Source organism: Dipodomys ordii, unplaced genomic scaffold (genome assembly GCF_000151885.1).
Source record: "Dipodomys ordii isolate 6190 unplaced genomic scaffold, Dord_2.0 Scaffold70, whole genome shotgun sequence".
In the NCBI taxonomy this organism is placed as follows: Eukaryota; Metazoa; Chordata; class Mammalia; order Rodentia; family Heteromyidae; genus Dipodomys; species Dipodomys ordii.
In genome coordinates this window covers 10,283,210-10,296,152 of record NW_012267286.1, presented here as the reverse complement: position 1 = coordinate 10,296,152, position 12,943 = coordinate 10,283,210, and the positions used below count along the sequence as shown (strand labels likewise).

The following is a 12,943-nucleotide window of genomic DNA, read 5'->3' as shown; positions in this document are numbered from 1 at the left end:
TCAAGTGGTAGCAGGATAGCCTTGAGGAGAAAGTTGAAGGACAATACCTAGGCCCTGAGTTCAAGGCCCAGGACTGGCAGAAAGAAAACTAAAAGGAAAGCAGGAAGGAAAAGAGGGAGGGAGGGCGGAAAGGGAAGGAGAGGGAAGGGAAAGAGAAGGGAAGGGAAGGAGAAGGGAAGGGACCAGCATATCACTTTTAAACTTGACTTCCTGTTTAAGAAGGCACCCAATTGTCAAAATAAAATGAAATAAAAACCTGGCCTATCTAGGACTATTTCTAACGGAATTCTTAGCCTGATGACACGCTTTCTCCCCGCCTCCCCTTTGGCAGTCATGAATGATTTTGCCTTGCAAAGGTGAAGACTCATTTGTAGTTTGCTATTGAAAGTATTGACTCTTGTTGAGAAGCTGGTCCCTTGGCCCTGGGTGTATTTCCTGCCTTGATTTTTCTGAAGGAAGCGTAATTGATCGGCAGATCTGATGTGATAAAAAAAAATAAAAGAAAACTGAAAACTAAAATGAAACTAGAAAAACAAAAGCCTAGGTCAAAGTTTAACAGGGAAAAAAAAGTCCCACTGTGGAGAGCTGCGTTGGCACAGGGGTAGAAGCTGGGCTGTCCCCTCCAGCTTGCTTTATCAGTGGTCGGCCGTTGTGGTTACAGGGAGGTCTTGAGCCCCCATGAACTCAGTGCTCAGTGAGCAAAAGAAGAACGTCAGTGATTCAGCGGGAGAAGCACAGTCTCATCAACACTGGATGCACCAGCGGGTGTTGTTCAGTCTCTCCATCACTTACAGAGAGCATTGATATTCTGAAAACTAAAGATGAGCTCCACCAGGCTCGGGTTGAGCCGGTCTCAACAGTTTCTTATCTATAAATAGTGCAAACTGTACTAATCTCACAGGGCCATGGGGGGAGGGAAGGGGGCTTAACAAATACAGAGAGCAGAAGAAGCTGGCGCTTCCATGGTACTTAGCATATAGCAGACACTGTACCATCTCACAATAGCCCTGTGCTGTTACAATCGTGGCCCATTTTGTAAGCATGGAAGTTGAGGCTCAGAGACGTCACCCAACTTGTCTAAGGCCACAGAGCTGGAGTGGATCTATGCTAGGATTAGATCCCAGATTAGATCAACTTGAAATCCCCAGAAGGAAGACACGGACCACACTGAGTGTCTTCTCATGTCAACGTGTACTATCTCCTTTAGGAAAGGTTAAACTCTATTTCCTGATCACTCAGATAATAAATCATAGATAGCAACTAAACCTGACTTAACTTTCATCCTTGAGAGACGCTATATTATTAAAGAAAGATTCTTCTCTTTATTTTTTTGCATTTCTCCTTTTAATCTGACTTGAAAACTAAGCATGAATGCATGGTTTAATCATATCATAGCATGATTTTTTTTATGAAGGCCATTTGCAAAGGGATAAGAGCACTTCTATTATTTTTTTTGGGGGGGGAGTCAGTCATGGAGCCTGAACTCTGGGCCTGGGTGCTGTCCCTCAGCTCTTCAGCTCAAGGCTAGCCACTCTACCACTTAAGCCATAGCAACAGTTTTTCTGGTGGTTTATTGGAGATAAGAGTCCCACAGACTTTCCTGCCCAGGCTGGGGACACCTGGCTAGTGCTAGCACCACTTGAAGGTGGTAGTGAGCTAGCCTGGGACACTCCAAGGAGAACTGTCACCTTCCAGTCCTGGAGCACACTGCTCTTCCTGCCAGCACAGGCCTAACTGCCTCACCCCCTACCTGCTACCTCTTCTTGGAACGATCCTATTGGTCAGCTTCATTCTCCTCTGGAAGAGAGCTTGTTTTCACTTTCTGTCCAGCCCAAGATCCTATCACATAGTAAGAGTTACATATACTTCTGTGTGTCTGTGAGATTATTTGATAGTTCTGGTCCCCAAATTCCACTTCCCCTAACAAGAGGAATCATGCCCTTTCCCTTCACTGTTACTTTCTTCAGTGTGGGGGTGGTTACAGGAGTCTACACCAAATATACAACAAATAAATGGATGGATATTGGTTGTCCATGAAGTAATGGACCAGACAGAAGAGAGGCGTTCTAGTTCAGATTGCTAATCTCACTCAGAGCCAGACATTGGAGTCTTTGGAGTCTAAAAGCTATCCTGTGCAAATTTTTTTGTTCAGTTGGCATAGTTTTTGTTTGTTTTAGTGCTGGGGCTTGAACTCAGGGCCTGGGGTGCTCGTTCCATGCCACTTGAGCCACAGCTCCATTTCCAGCATTTTGGATAAGAGTCTCACAGATTTCCCTGCCTGGGTTGGCTTTGAACCACAATCCTCAGATCTCAGTCTCCTGAGTAGCTTGGATTACAGGCATGAGCCACCAGCACCCAGTGTTTTATAGATGGGGAAATTGAAAGATGGTATCAGCCATCATTCCTGGTTGCCATGGTGAATTAAATAACAACCAGGAAATTGGAGCCTAGCAGCATGGTTCCAGGAGCTCTCAAGCTGCCTCATTCTACTGCTCTGGGGTAGAGAACCAAGTCAGGACAGACTGGTTTTAAGTTGGGAAATTATGGATATTTTTCCCTTTCTCCTCTTCTTTATCATCATCATCATCATCATCTTCATCATCATCATCATCATCATCATCATCATTGTTACTGGGGAAAATGCAAGCAGAAATGAACAATTTTGTATATCACATCTTATACTCACATTGCTTCTACTTTCTGTCAGAGTGATTTGGCCAAATTTACCTGAAGAGGAAACTGGATGTTTCAAATTGTGATTCTTAGAAACTTCTAGATGACTTCTTTTAACTTTAACCTCTGAGAAATAGCATGTACTTTTCTGCAGCATGACAGTTCAGTAAAAGTAGGTGATCTGACTGAGACCACGATTACCTGGATCCCCTTCCTTTCTAAATCTTACTCACAAAGCAGATCTGGCCTATGGTCATCAAGCAGGTGCTGATTCACAAGGCTTCTGGAAGAAAGTCTTTTTTTTTCCTTATGACTATTTTTGCTGGTAGTAGGGTCCAAACGCAGGGCTCGTACTTAGTAAGCAGGTGTTCTACTACTTGAGTCATACCTCCATCTTATTTTTACTTTAGCATGATTCTTTTACTTATCTGAACATGATTCTTTTACTTATGGCTCTCTCATAACTGGGATTACAAGTGTGAAGCACTATGTCAGTCTTGTTTGTTGAGAGGAAGAAATCTCAAAAAATGTGGGGGTTTTTTTGGCCTGGGCTGACCTTGAACTACAATCTCCCAGTTGCCTCCCAAGTAGTTGGAATTATAGGTATAAGTCATGATGCCATGCTATCATTAAGTCTTAAATTTAATCAGGGAAGCCAAGAAAGCCTGAGTACTTCCAAGAATGAGTTGTTGCCATGAGAACATAATTATTACTAGAAAAATAACAAAACCTGGTCACATATGGCACTCTGAAAATAAAACTTTTCCTCAGAATAGAAGTGGCTGGAATTGACCATTTCTTCCACCACCTGCTCTAAGCAAAATGATTGTGTTGGTGGTGGTAATGATGTTTGGCTTCAGATTTTTTGTCGGTTTGTTTTGAAGAAAGAGCTCACTGTTTAACCCAATTAGTCTTGAACTCTGGATCCTCCTACCTTTGCCTCCTTTCTATATGCTGGATTACAAGCATGAGGTACCATGCCTGGCTTTAAGAAGCGGGAAAGGGATGTTCTTTAAAACATCATGTCCGGTTAGAAATGTACAGGGCAATGATAAACAAGATGATGGTTTAAATAATAGCATACAGCTGCTGTTTGCCAAACATACTAGCTCATACCTAGAATCCCAGCTACTTGAGAGGCAGAAATTGGAAGGATTACAGTTTGAGATCGGCACTGGCAAAAAGTTAACAAGTCTCTATCTCAACAACTAGGCTGAGCCTAGTGGCTCATCTTCAATCCCAGCTACTCCAAAGGCTATCTATAGTTAGGAGGAAAAATAATAAATGTCTGAAAAATAATGTAGCTAATTGCCTGTCTAGCAAGCATCCAGTCTGAGTTCAACCACCAGTGCCATCAAAAGGAAAAAGAAAACAAACAAACAAGACTTTATGTGCCTTCATGAAGCTTTGAACTATCATCCACCCCATTTTACAGATGAAGAAACTGAGTGTCACTCAGCCAGTAAATGGCGGAACTGTCTTTACACCTGGCCAGCCACTGACCCCTACCACTCCCTTGATAGTTTACACAATTTTGTGTCTTTGTCTAACCTTGGCTGTGGCTGAAAGCTGAGCCTGAGTTTTAAGCTAGTCGTGCTTAAGAGTGCTCTGTTCAGACTCTTTCAAAAAAACCTTCATAACAGAGGAAGTTGCTCTTCCTACGCTTCATTTGCAAGGAAATCGCTGTTCAGTGAAGCGAAGGAGAGGCTGAGTAAAAAGAATCCCCTCTCTCCATAGAACAAATCTGAATCGGCTGCAGGGAACTGTCAGTCAGGGGCCCTGAGGGAGAGGCACTCTCCTCTAGCCTGCCAAAGTCCGCATGTGCCATGCACCTTGCCTGGAGCTTTGCTTTGCTTTCTCCACACAGCCTTCTCCTTCCAATCAGTACTCTGGAAAGTCCACAGACCCAGGGACCTGCCTGCGCCTGTTCTGTGGTCTGTGTAAAAACCGAATGATGCCGTGGTGACTTGGACTCTATTCACACGGATCAAACAACACATTAGTCACTGGCGAATCTTTCAGGTCCTTCACCTCAGAGAAACCCCAGTTCCTCTTTCTTGCCACCCCATCCGTCTTGAAGGCAGAAGAGAAAACATTCAAGGGCTTTCTGAGCACACCTCCCGCCTCTTTCCTTCCATGCCAATGACTACCCTCTCTCAGTGGCAGCGCTGTGGGGCCTAATTAGACAAAGCGATTGGGTTTTCTCAAGGAACTCTTGCTGTCCAACAGAACTAAAAAGACTTGCCTGATGGCACCAAGCATCCACTGTGGCCTTCCTGGGCTGACTGCCACTTCAAAGTGTGATCAATTGGTTTAGTTAGTGCTCTCTAGCTGTTTGTTAAGGGCCCCAGAACTGGCATCAGCCTTCCAGAGAATACGTAGAGACAGCAGTCAACCATGGGACAGAACCAAAACTTCTTATTCCCCATCCTGCAGAAATCTGAGGACCTCTGAGGCTGAGATCTGAGGATCTCAATTTGAAGCCAGCCTGGGCAGGAAAGTCTTCGAGACTCTGATCTCCAATGAACCACGAGAAAAAAAAAAAAAGGCCCAAAGTAGAAGTGTGGCTTAACCTTGAGTAAAAGAACTAAGGAACAACACTGAGGCTGTGAGTTCAAGTCTCAGTACAAGAGAATAAATAAATAAATAAATGGAATATGCTCAGTTCGTATGCCTAAGAAATTGATTTATACTTTGAGGTGATCAAAATCAAGTTTTATACAAAGTACTTTTTAATTAATTTGTTCCACCAAAATTGGAGACCAGTTCCACTGGTGGCTTTGCTTTCTGTTGTTATTAGCTGAGTATTACAGACTGAATCATTTATACAGAACAAAGATTCACTGGGCTCATTATTCACACACACACACACACACACACACACACACACGTTTGTTTTTTCATTCCAGGCTGGCTCTCAGCCACTGGGACCACAGCCACGCCTCCATTTCTAGAGATGAGAGTCTCCTGAACTTTCCTGCCCATGCTTGCTTCATACAGAGATCCTCAGATCTCAGCCTCCTGAGTAGCTAACATTACAAGCATGAGCCACCAACACCTGATATATCCTATACTTTTAATGGCCCCCTGGAATCCATTTTCTCACTATATAATATAGCCACCATTGTATTTCCATCCTGTCTTTTGTTCATTGGACATTTAAAAAAAATAAATCTGTGGTGATAGACGTACGGGTGTGTACAAGTGTGTGTCCCATTGTGTATACTTACTGAGTCACCAGAGACATTTTTCTAGGTTACAGTCAGATAGGCTGATGTTTACAATGTGCTTCTCCTGTAGATTTGCAACTACGTGGGACCTGCCAAGGTGATTGTTCAGCTGGTCACAAATGGGAAAAATATCCACCTGCATGCGCACAGCCTGGTGGGAAAGCACTGCGAAGACGGCATCTGCACGGTGACGGCAGGCCCAAAGGACATGGTCGTGGGGTAAGTGATGGGCATGCTGCTGGGGGAGCGGGGAGCCCGCAGCACACGGGGTGCCTGGATGTGGATCCAACACGCCCTTCCCACTAGGCCAGCCAGAGCCTCTCAAGTGTTACAACCTAGCTGGCCTCTGTTGTTTTCCTCTACCCAGATAGAAATTGTGGGGAGGGGTGGGGAATTTCCTCCAGTTCTCTCAGGCCCTTGTGGGTTATTCGCAGACATCGGAGTGGGTGGCAGTGCGTACCAGCCCTGGGTTTTTAACAACTGAGGTTCAGGCCTCGGTATACAAGCCTGGGTCTCCATTCCCCCACACACACCCTCCAACAGCACAGGACTCAGATCTCAGCTGAAGTTTTACTTTCTCCATTGCTCACTCATACTCTCTGCTACCAGTCACTGCCTGCCCCTGATGCTCATCTTTCTGATCTCACTGCTTCAAGGGGCTGCTGCTTCTCTTCCTTGCCTCCCAGCAGAGATGGGAAAGACTACTCCAGAGACAGTCTGTATTGGAATCTGATATTATGAACACCAGGGTCAATAGGGAGGTTGTCTCCCAGCTGCTCTTCAATGGGAGTTGAAGAGCCTGCTTATATACCCAGAAGTGGGAGGAGACCAGGATGTCTATACCAATCACAGCAGCCCCCTCATGTTTGCACCAGTCATGGGACAGGTGTTACGCAAATGAAGGGATTTTGAGTTTGCACCATTGCTAGGTCTTCTGCCAGGCCAAAGTCCACCAGAACCCACTTTCTGGGGTCCTGTTTCTTGGGTGTTGGCATGAATGCTGTTCACATGCCTAATTGGTTGAAGGCAACTGGGGCCCCCAGAGAAGCGTCTAACAGATATCAGTGAGAGAGTTAAGGTTCCCTAACCCCCAACATTTGAGCACATTTAAAGGAGAAAAAAAAAAAGAAGGCTTCACATGGGGCACCTACAACAAATGCTCATCAGTAACAGTACTTGGACAATATTTAACACTGCTATGGGGCTGGCAAGGTAGCTCAGTGGTAGAGCGCTTGCCTTGCATGCCTGAGGCCCTGGGTTCAATTCCTCAGCACCACATAAGCAAAAAGAAAAAAAGCCGGAAGTGGGGCTGTGGCTCAAGCGGTAGAGCGCTAGCCTTGAGCTGAAGAGCTGAGAGACAGCGCCCAGGCCCAGAGTTCAGGCCCCACGACCGGACCTGAAACAAAAAACAAACAAACAAAAAAAACACTGCTAGTTAATTCAGGGAGAGATGAGTACTTGCCATGTTTCAAGAGGGCCTCAGGAGCGAGGCAAGCCAAGCTCAAAAAATAAAGTTGTATGCTTTCATTTTATGTGGAAGCTAGACCTAAAAAACATACATACCCTTGGACATGTGCATATGATGTATTTCTACATATATACTTGTATATATGTAATATATAAATATATGCATATAATTAGAAACAGGGACATGTATATAAGTGTGTGTATATATACATATACATAATTACTTAGATGTTTAAAAATAGAACATGAATCAAGCCAAGAGCCTATTCAGAAGAGGTAGAGGGGGGAAATGGAAAAAGAAAGAGGGTAAATAACTGCATAACATATTGCATGTACATACAAAGTATGTATGAGAGCAGCATCGCCACGAAAGGTGCTATCAGTAGAGAAATAGACTCTGCGGGCAGGTGGGAGTGTGCCTGAGAGGAAGATAAAGAAGATGATTGGACGGTGTTGTAATCAGTTATTTGCAACGATGAGAAACAGAACAAGGAAACCTGTTAGGGATGCCGTTTCTTAGAGGGAAAGCTGCAGAGAGCATGGGGGAGAGGGTGGCAGAGATTGGCATGCCAATGAAATCCTCCACTCCAACTGAGTAACTGTTACAAACCAATTTTTAAAAGAGTGGGCAAGAAGAGACTGGGGGGAAGCATGCAAATGTGTGGTCTCTCTTGAACTCAAGGAGGAAGGTGACCAGCCATCCAGGTTTACCAAATACAACTCTTGCTCTGTGGTCCTGACCTAATTATATTCAGGCCACTTCCACAATCAAAGGTGGCCCAGTTCACATGACCAAGGATATGGTCACTTAAGGTGGGAGGCGTTTGTGCCACTTTCAACAATGTTTCCTTCTCCTATAAATCGAGATAAGGGAAAATTCAAAGAAACCTATCTGTAGCAGAAATCAACACTTACTAGGTTATGTTTACATACTTTTGGGGGTTTTTTTGTTGTTGTATTCTTTTGGGTTTTTTTTTCTTTGAGTTCTAATCTCACTTTGTAGCCCATGCTGGCTTGAACTCACCAATAGTCCAAGCTGGCCTTGAATTCCTGCATCTCCTGCCTCAACATTCAAAGTATTATGATAACAGGTGTGCATAACCATCCGAATCTCTGACTTTTGCATTCTTGATATACCCTTAATGAATTAATAGTGTGCACATTTGGGGCTTGAAGTAAATAAATATTGTTTCAGTTCTGTGCTGCTTCAACAGCATGCAGACAAGAAGCCAACGAATGCAAATTTGTTATTATGGAATTCATTCATTAGACTCAAAATGTAAAGAGAATTTGACTTTCACTTAAAGTATTTGTTTAAGAGTTGGTGACATAAAACAATAGTTTCCATTATTAAGGTTTAAATTCAAGACTGGCACTCTGCCGCTTGAGCAACATCTCCATTCTGGCCTTTGCCAATTATTTCGGAATTGGAGTCTTGAACCACCAGCCTCCAGATATTACTCTCCTGAGAAGCTAGGATTACAACTGTGAGCCATCTGTGTGCCCAGCTAAATAAATTTTTTTAATTATTAAAATCATATTTAATTATTTAACTACTATAGAAATAATTTCAACATAAAAGAATCGAGAAAAATTTTAATAAGAACTTATTTTTTGTTTCCAAAAAACACTGAAATAGCCCACAGTGTAGTAATTTAGCATACAGTGTAACCTTATATTTGCAATCAATAATCCCCAAAATGGTTGTTGTAAGCCCTACTTGGGGCTCCTTAAACACAGAAGAAGTTAATTTTGCTTAATTTTCAAAACTATTATTCAGGGTTTTTGAATCCTGGTTTGATTCATTTATAACTGAATTCCCAGTGCATATGGGCTATTCATTCACTCAAGGAATTTTTTAACCCTAGAGTAAAGAAGCTGAGGGAATGGTCAACTTTCAAGTTGGTTGGCATTAGGGAGTTTGAGCTTTCATGTTTTTAGATATTTCTTTGTTTGATTCAAAATGTTCAGGTGTGAAAACCTGGGGGGAGAGAGGGAGGAGAGGGAGGGAGGGAGGGAGGGAGGGAGAGAGAGCTTTCTTTTAAGCCACTAAGATAGGATTCTCTTGATGTTTGGGGGAAAATATTCTAGGTTGAAAGAAGTTTAAGGTGATTTGAACATTGGAAGTCTGCTCTCTGTGCACGCATCCTGTTTCCGGTCTGTTTGGGAGTCCTTTTCCACATCCTGACTGTTTTATAGGAGTGTTGAAATGTCACCATTTCAGACGACAAAGTGATTATTTAACAAATCTGCTTCAGGTGTGAGTAGGTTTATATCATTTTTGAGATGTTTATTCTCTTGGATCCTGTTTAATCCAATCTGATCATCATACCTCTTGGAACAAATTGTAGGTGAACTTTCTTATTAATGTTACTGCTATTGTAATGTTGTTACTAATGTGATAATGTTCTCCTAACACTTCCAGTATGCTGTCTGTAATGTGATGCCTTGGTGCCTTGGTTTGGTGATCTTGGAGGATTCTAGAAGGAACTGATGGTGGGTGGGGATGTAGCTCTGTGGTAGAGCACTTGACTAGCTGTACAAAGCCTGGAGTTTGACCTTCAGCACCACAAAACAAAAAACAGAGGGGTGGGGACATGAACTATGGTTTTGTAGTTTGTAGTCTGGGGCAGGAGTAGAATTCAACTTCCCCTCCTTGAACAAAGCGTGGCTCTCTTTACTCTCCTGTGGTTTCAGTATGGTATAGGACCCAGGCATTGAGAGTATTCATTATTCATTCAACAAACATTGTGATGATGATCTCAACTCTTGAGTTGGATCAGCATGATGTTGATTTGATTGTAGTTCTATGATATTTTTCTAATCCTCAAAAATTTCACTGAGAGCTAGGTCTGGCACTGGATGACTATAATCCCAGTTACTCGGGAGGCAGTAATCCGGAAGAGCATGGTTCAAGGCCAGCCTGAACAAAAACTTAATGAGATTCATGCTCAACTATCAAGATGAGCATGGTAAGACTGCACACTTATCCTAGGAAGACAGTAGGTAGAAGGATGGTAGTCGAAAGTCAGCCCTAGGCAAAGAAAAACGTAAAGCAAAAAGAGCTGGGGAAGAGGCACAGGTAGTAGAGCACTCAAGTAGCACTGGTGCTCACGTGTGTGCACACTCATTCACACACAAAGGGCTGGGGCATGGCTCAATAACATGTGAAAGTCAAGGCCCTGGGTTCAACCCCTAGCACCACAATAACAACGATGACAATGATGATGATGATGGTGGTGGTAGAAAGGAAAGGGAAGAACAGAAAAGAAAAGAAGAAAAGGCTGAGAAATCTGGAAGATGGAATGCCACTCAAAAGTTACAAACACACTCAGTAGTTATTCTTCTTAATGCTCTATCGAGCATTGGTGCTCTTTTCCCATTTGATTTTTGCCTGTGAAACTTGTGTGTATACTGTTTTCTAAAATATGGTATTTCCTTCAAGATTTACTTTTTTTCTCCCTGTTTCCATGACTTTTTTGTGTTTTTTTTTGTTTTGTTTTGTTTTTGTTTTATATAGAAAGAACAGCATGCTAGCTGTCTGGAAACCAGAATTCTATTTCCAACTCTATCACTCTCAACTGGGAAAAAAAAGTTCTGGGATTTTCTTGGAAACCTTAATTTCTTTCCTTAGAAAGTGAGAAAATCAGACTACATACTCTATCTTGAGGCTCCTTATTTCTCCATAATTCTAGACTGAGCTAACATTAGAGAATATGAAATAACATGAGCAAACTTGCCGCATGGGTCTATGGTATGACATTGATTATTGTTCTTTAGTTCTGACTTGCAGAAGGGTATCGAACAGAGAAATTTAGGCAGATAGCCAAAGTTATTCCTTAGATTTGTCAATACAATTTTTTATTCTTCCTTTCAGTGCTGAGATTCAAGCCAGGGCCTTCTGCATACTGAGCAGACAGTATACCAGAGCTGTACCTGTGTCACCTAGAATAATTTTTGTTCAGAGTAGTATCTCTTCGTCTTTCTTTCTGCATGAATTCTCAATAAACTTGTAGTTCTAAAACTTTTATCCACATAAAAGCATTGATTTTTTTATTGTCTTGATTATCTTAAATAAGTTTGATTCTAATTCTAAAATTTTTATCCACATTATAGGATTTATTTGTAAGTCTTGATGTATTTTTAAATAAGTCTTGATTATTTTAGTGTGGGGAGTTGTTTCTTAATGCTTTGTAAGTAATTTTCTCTTTTATCATTTTACAGCTTAGTCATTTATTTAGTTAGCATTTACTGTGTTTCTTGATTTAAAGAAAAACCTAATGGTATTTTATTTTTACTTTGAGCAGCAGGGATTTGTTCATTTTGCGTTGGAGGTGCTGGTGTTTGAACTCAGGGCCTTGCCCTTGCTTGATATTATTTGGCACTATACCCCTTGAGCCACATCTCCAGCCCTGATTTCTCCTGGTTATTTGGGAGATAGAGTCTCACAGACTTTTTGCCCAAGTTGGCCTCTAACCACTATTCTGTTTGGAACTCGGCCTCCTAAGTAGCTAAGATTGTAAGCATGGGAGTGACCAGAACCTGACTACTATAAGTTTTGATTTTTTTTTGTTTTTAATATGTTTTGTTCCTTATAATTTTCATTCAATGGGAAGAAAACAGCTTTGCTACTTGACTTGCTGCAACCACTTTGCGTACCAATAACCACCATGCCCTGTTTGCTCCCTAGTAGCTCAGGTTTGGAGAGATGTGACATTTCTACTTGTTTGTTTTTCTTGAATTTTTTGGGGGGTCCGGTCATGGGGCCCCAACTCTGGGCCTGGGCGCTGTCCCTCAGCTCTTCAGCTCAAGACGAGCGCTCTACCACTTGAGCCACAGCGCCACTTCCGGCTTTACTTCTTTGTTTTTCTTTGTTCACCTAATACATATAAGCTATCCCCACTGGTAACTACAAGCTGACATGTAAATATAAAAATACAAAGAAGAAACATTTGGCCTGCCTTAATGAGTTAGTACAGCCCATATTGAATTGTTATATTGTATGTAAGTCTTGAACCGGCTGATTATTGGGAAATTCAGAGGGTTAAGCCTTAACACACAGAAAAGGGGCCTGTTGGAAAAGATTGCCCCAGTATGGAATGATGTTAGAAGTATCCGGTTTCCAGTGAAGTCTATGATGGAACCCAGAGAAGGAGAAAAGCCACAGAGTGGCTACTTGTTAATCCAACCCAGTGATGGAGACTCGAATGTCCCCAGGGAGCTTCCACACTTCATCATGGATAACGGATGGCACAGGTGGCATAGTGCAAAGGGCTGAACCTGCCTGCTCGATGAAGCTACCCTCTGACACTCAAACACAACTGATCCAGGGGCTCTCATCTCATTGGATGATCATTAGACTCCAGGCTTCACCAGAATCACCTGGAGCCCTGTTAAAGCACTGGTGGCTGAGTCCCTGCCCCCAAGTTGGGGATGGAACCTAAAATTTGTGCTTTAATAAGTTCTAAGGTGATGCCGATTCTGCTTGTGTAGCGACTCTGTTAAAAACCACTCACTCATGCAAAGCATTGTGGCACTGGCAGTAAGAAACAGGATCCTAGTTCCAGCCCCTT

The 12,943-nt window shown here is 42.6% G+C and overlaps 1 protein-coding gene across 1 annotated transcript in view; it reads left to right on the top strand.

Moving 5' to 3' along the window:
* Positions 1 to 12,943, top strand: part of Nfkb1 (nuclear factor of kappa light polypeptide gene enhancer in B-cells 1) — a 95,928-nt gene that overhangs the window by 39,082 nt on the left and 43,903 nt on the right. Inside the window, exon 5 of the mRNA XM_013023831.1 lies at positions 5,974 to 6,122. Coding sequence (XP_012879285.1) covers positions 5,974 to 6,122 — 149 coding nt within the window. The remainder of the gene's footprint in view (positions 1 to 5,973; positions 6,123 to 12,943) is intronic.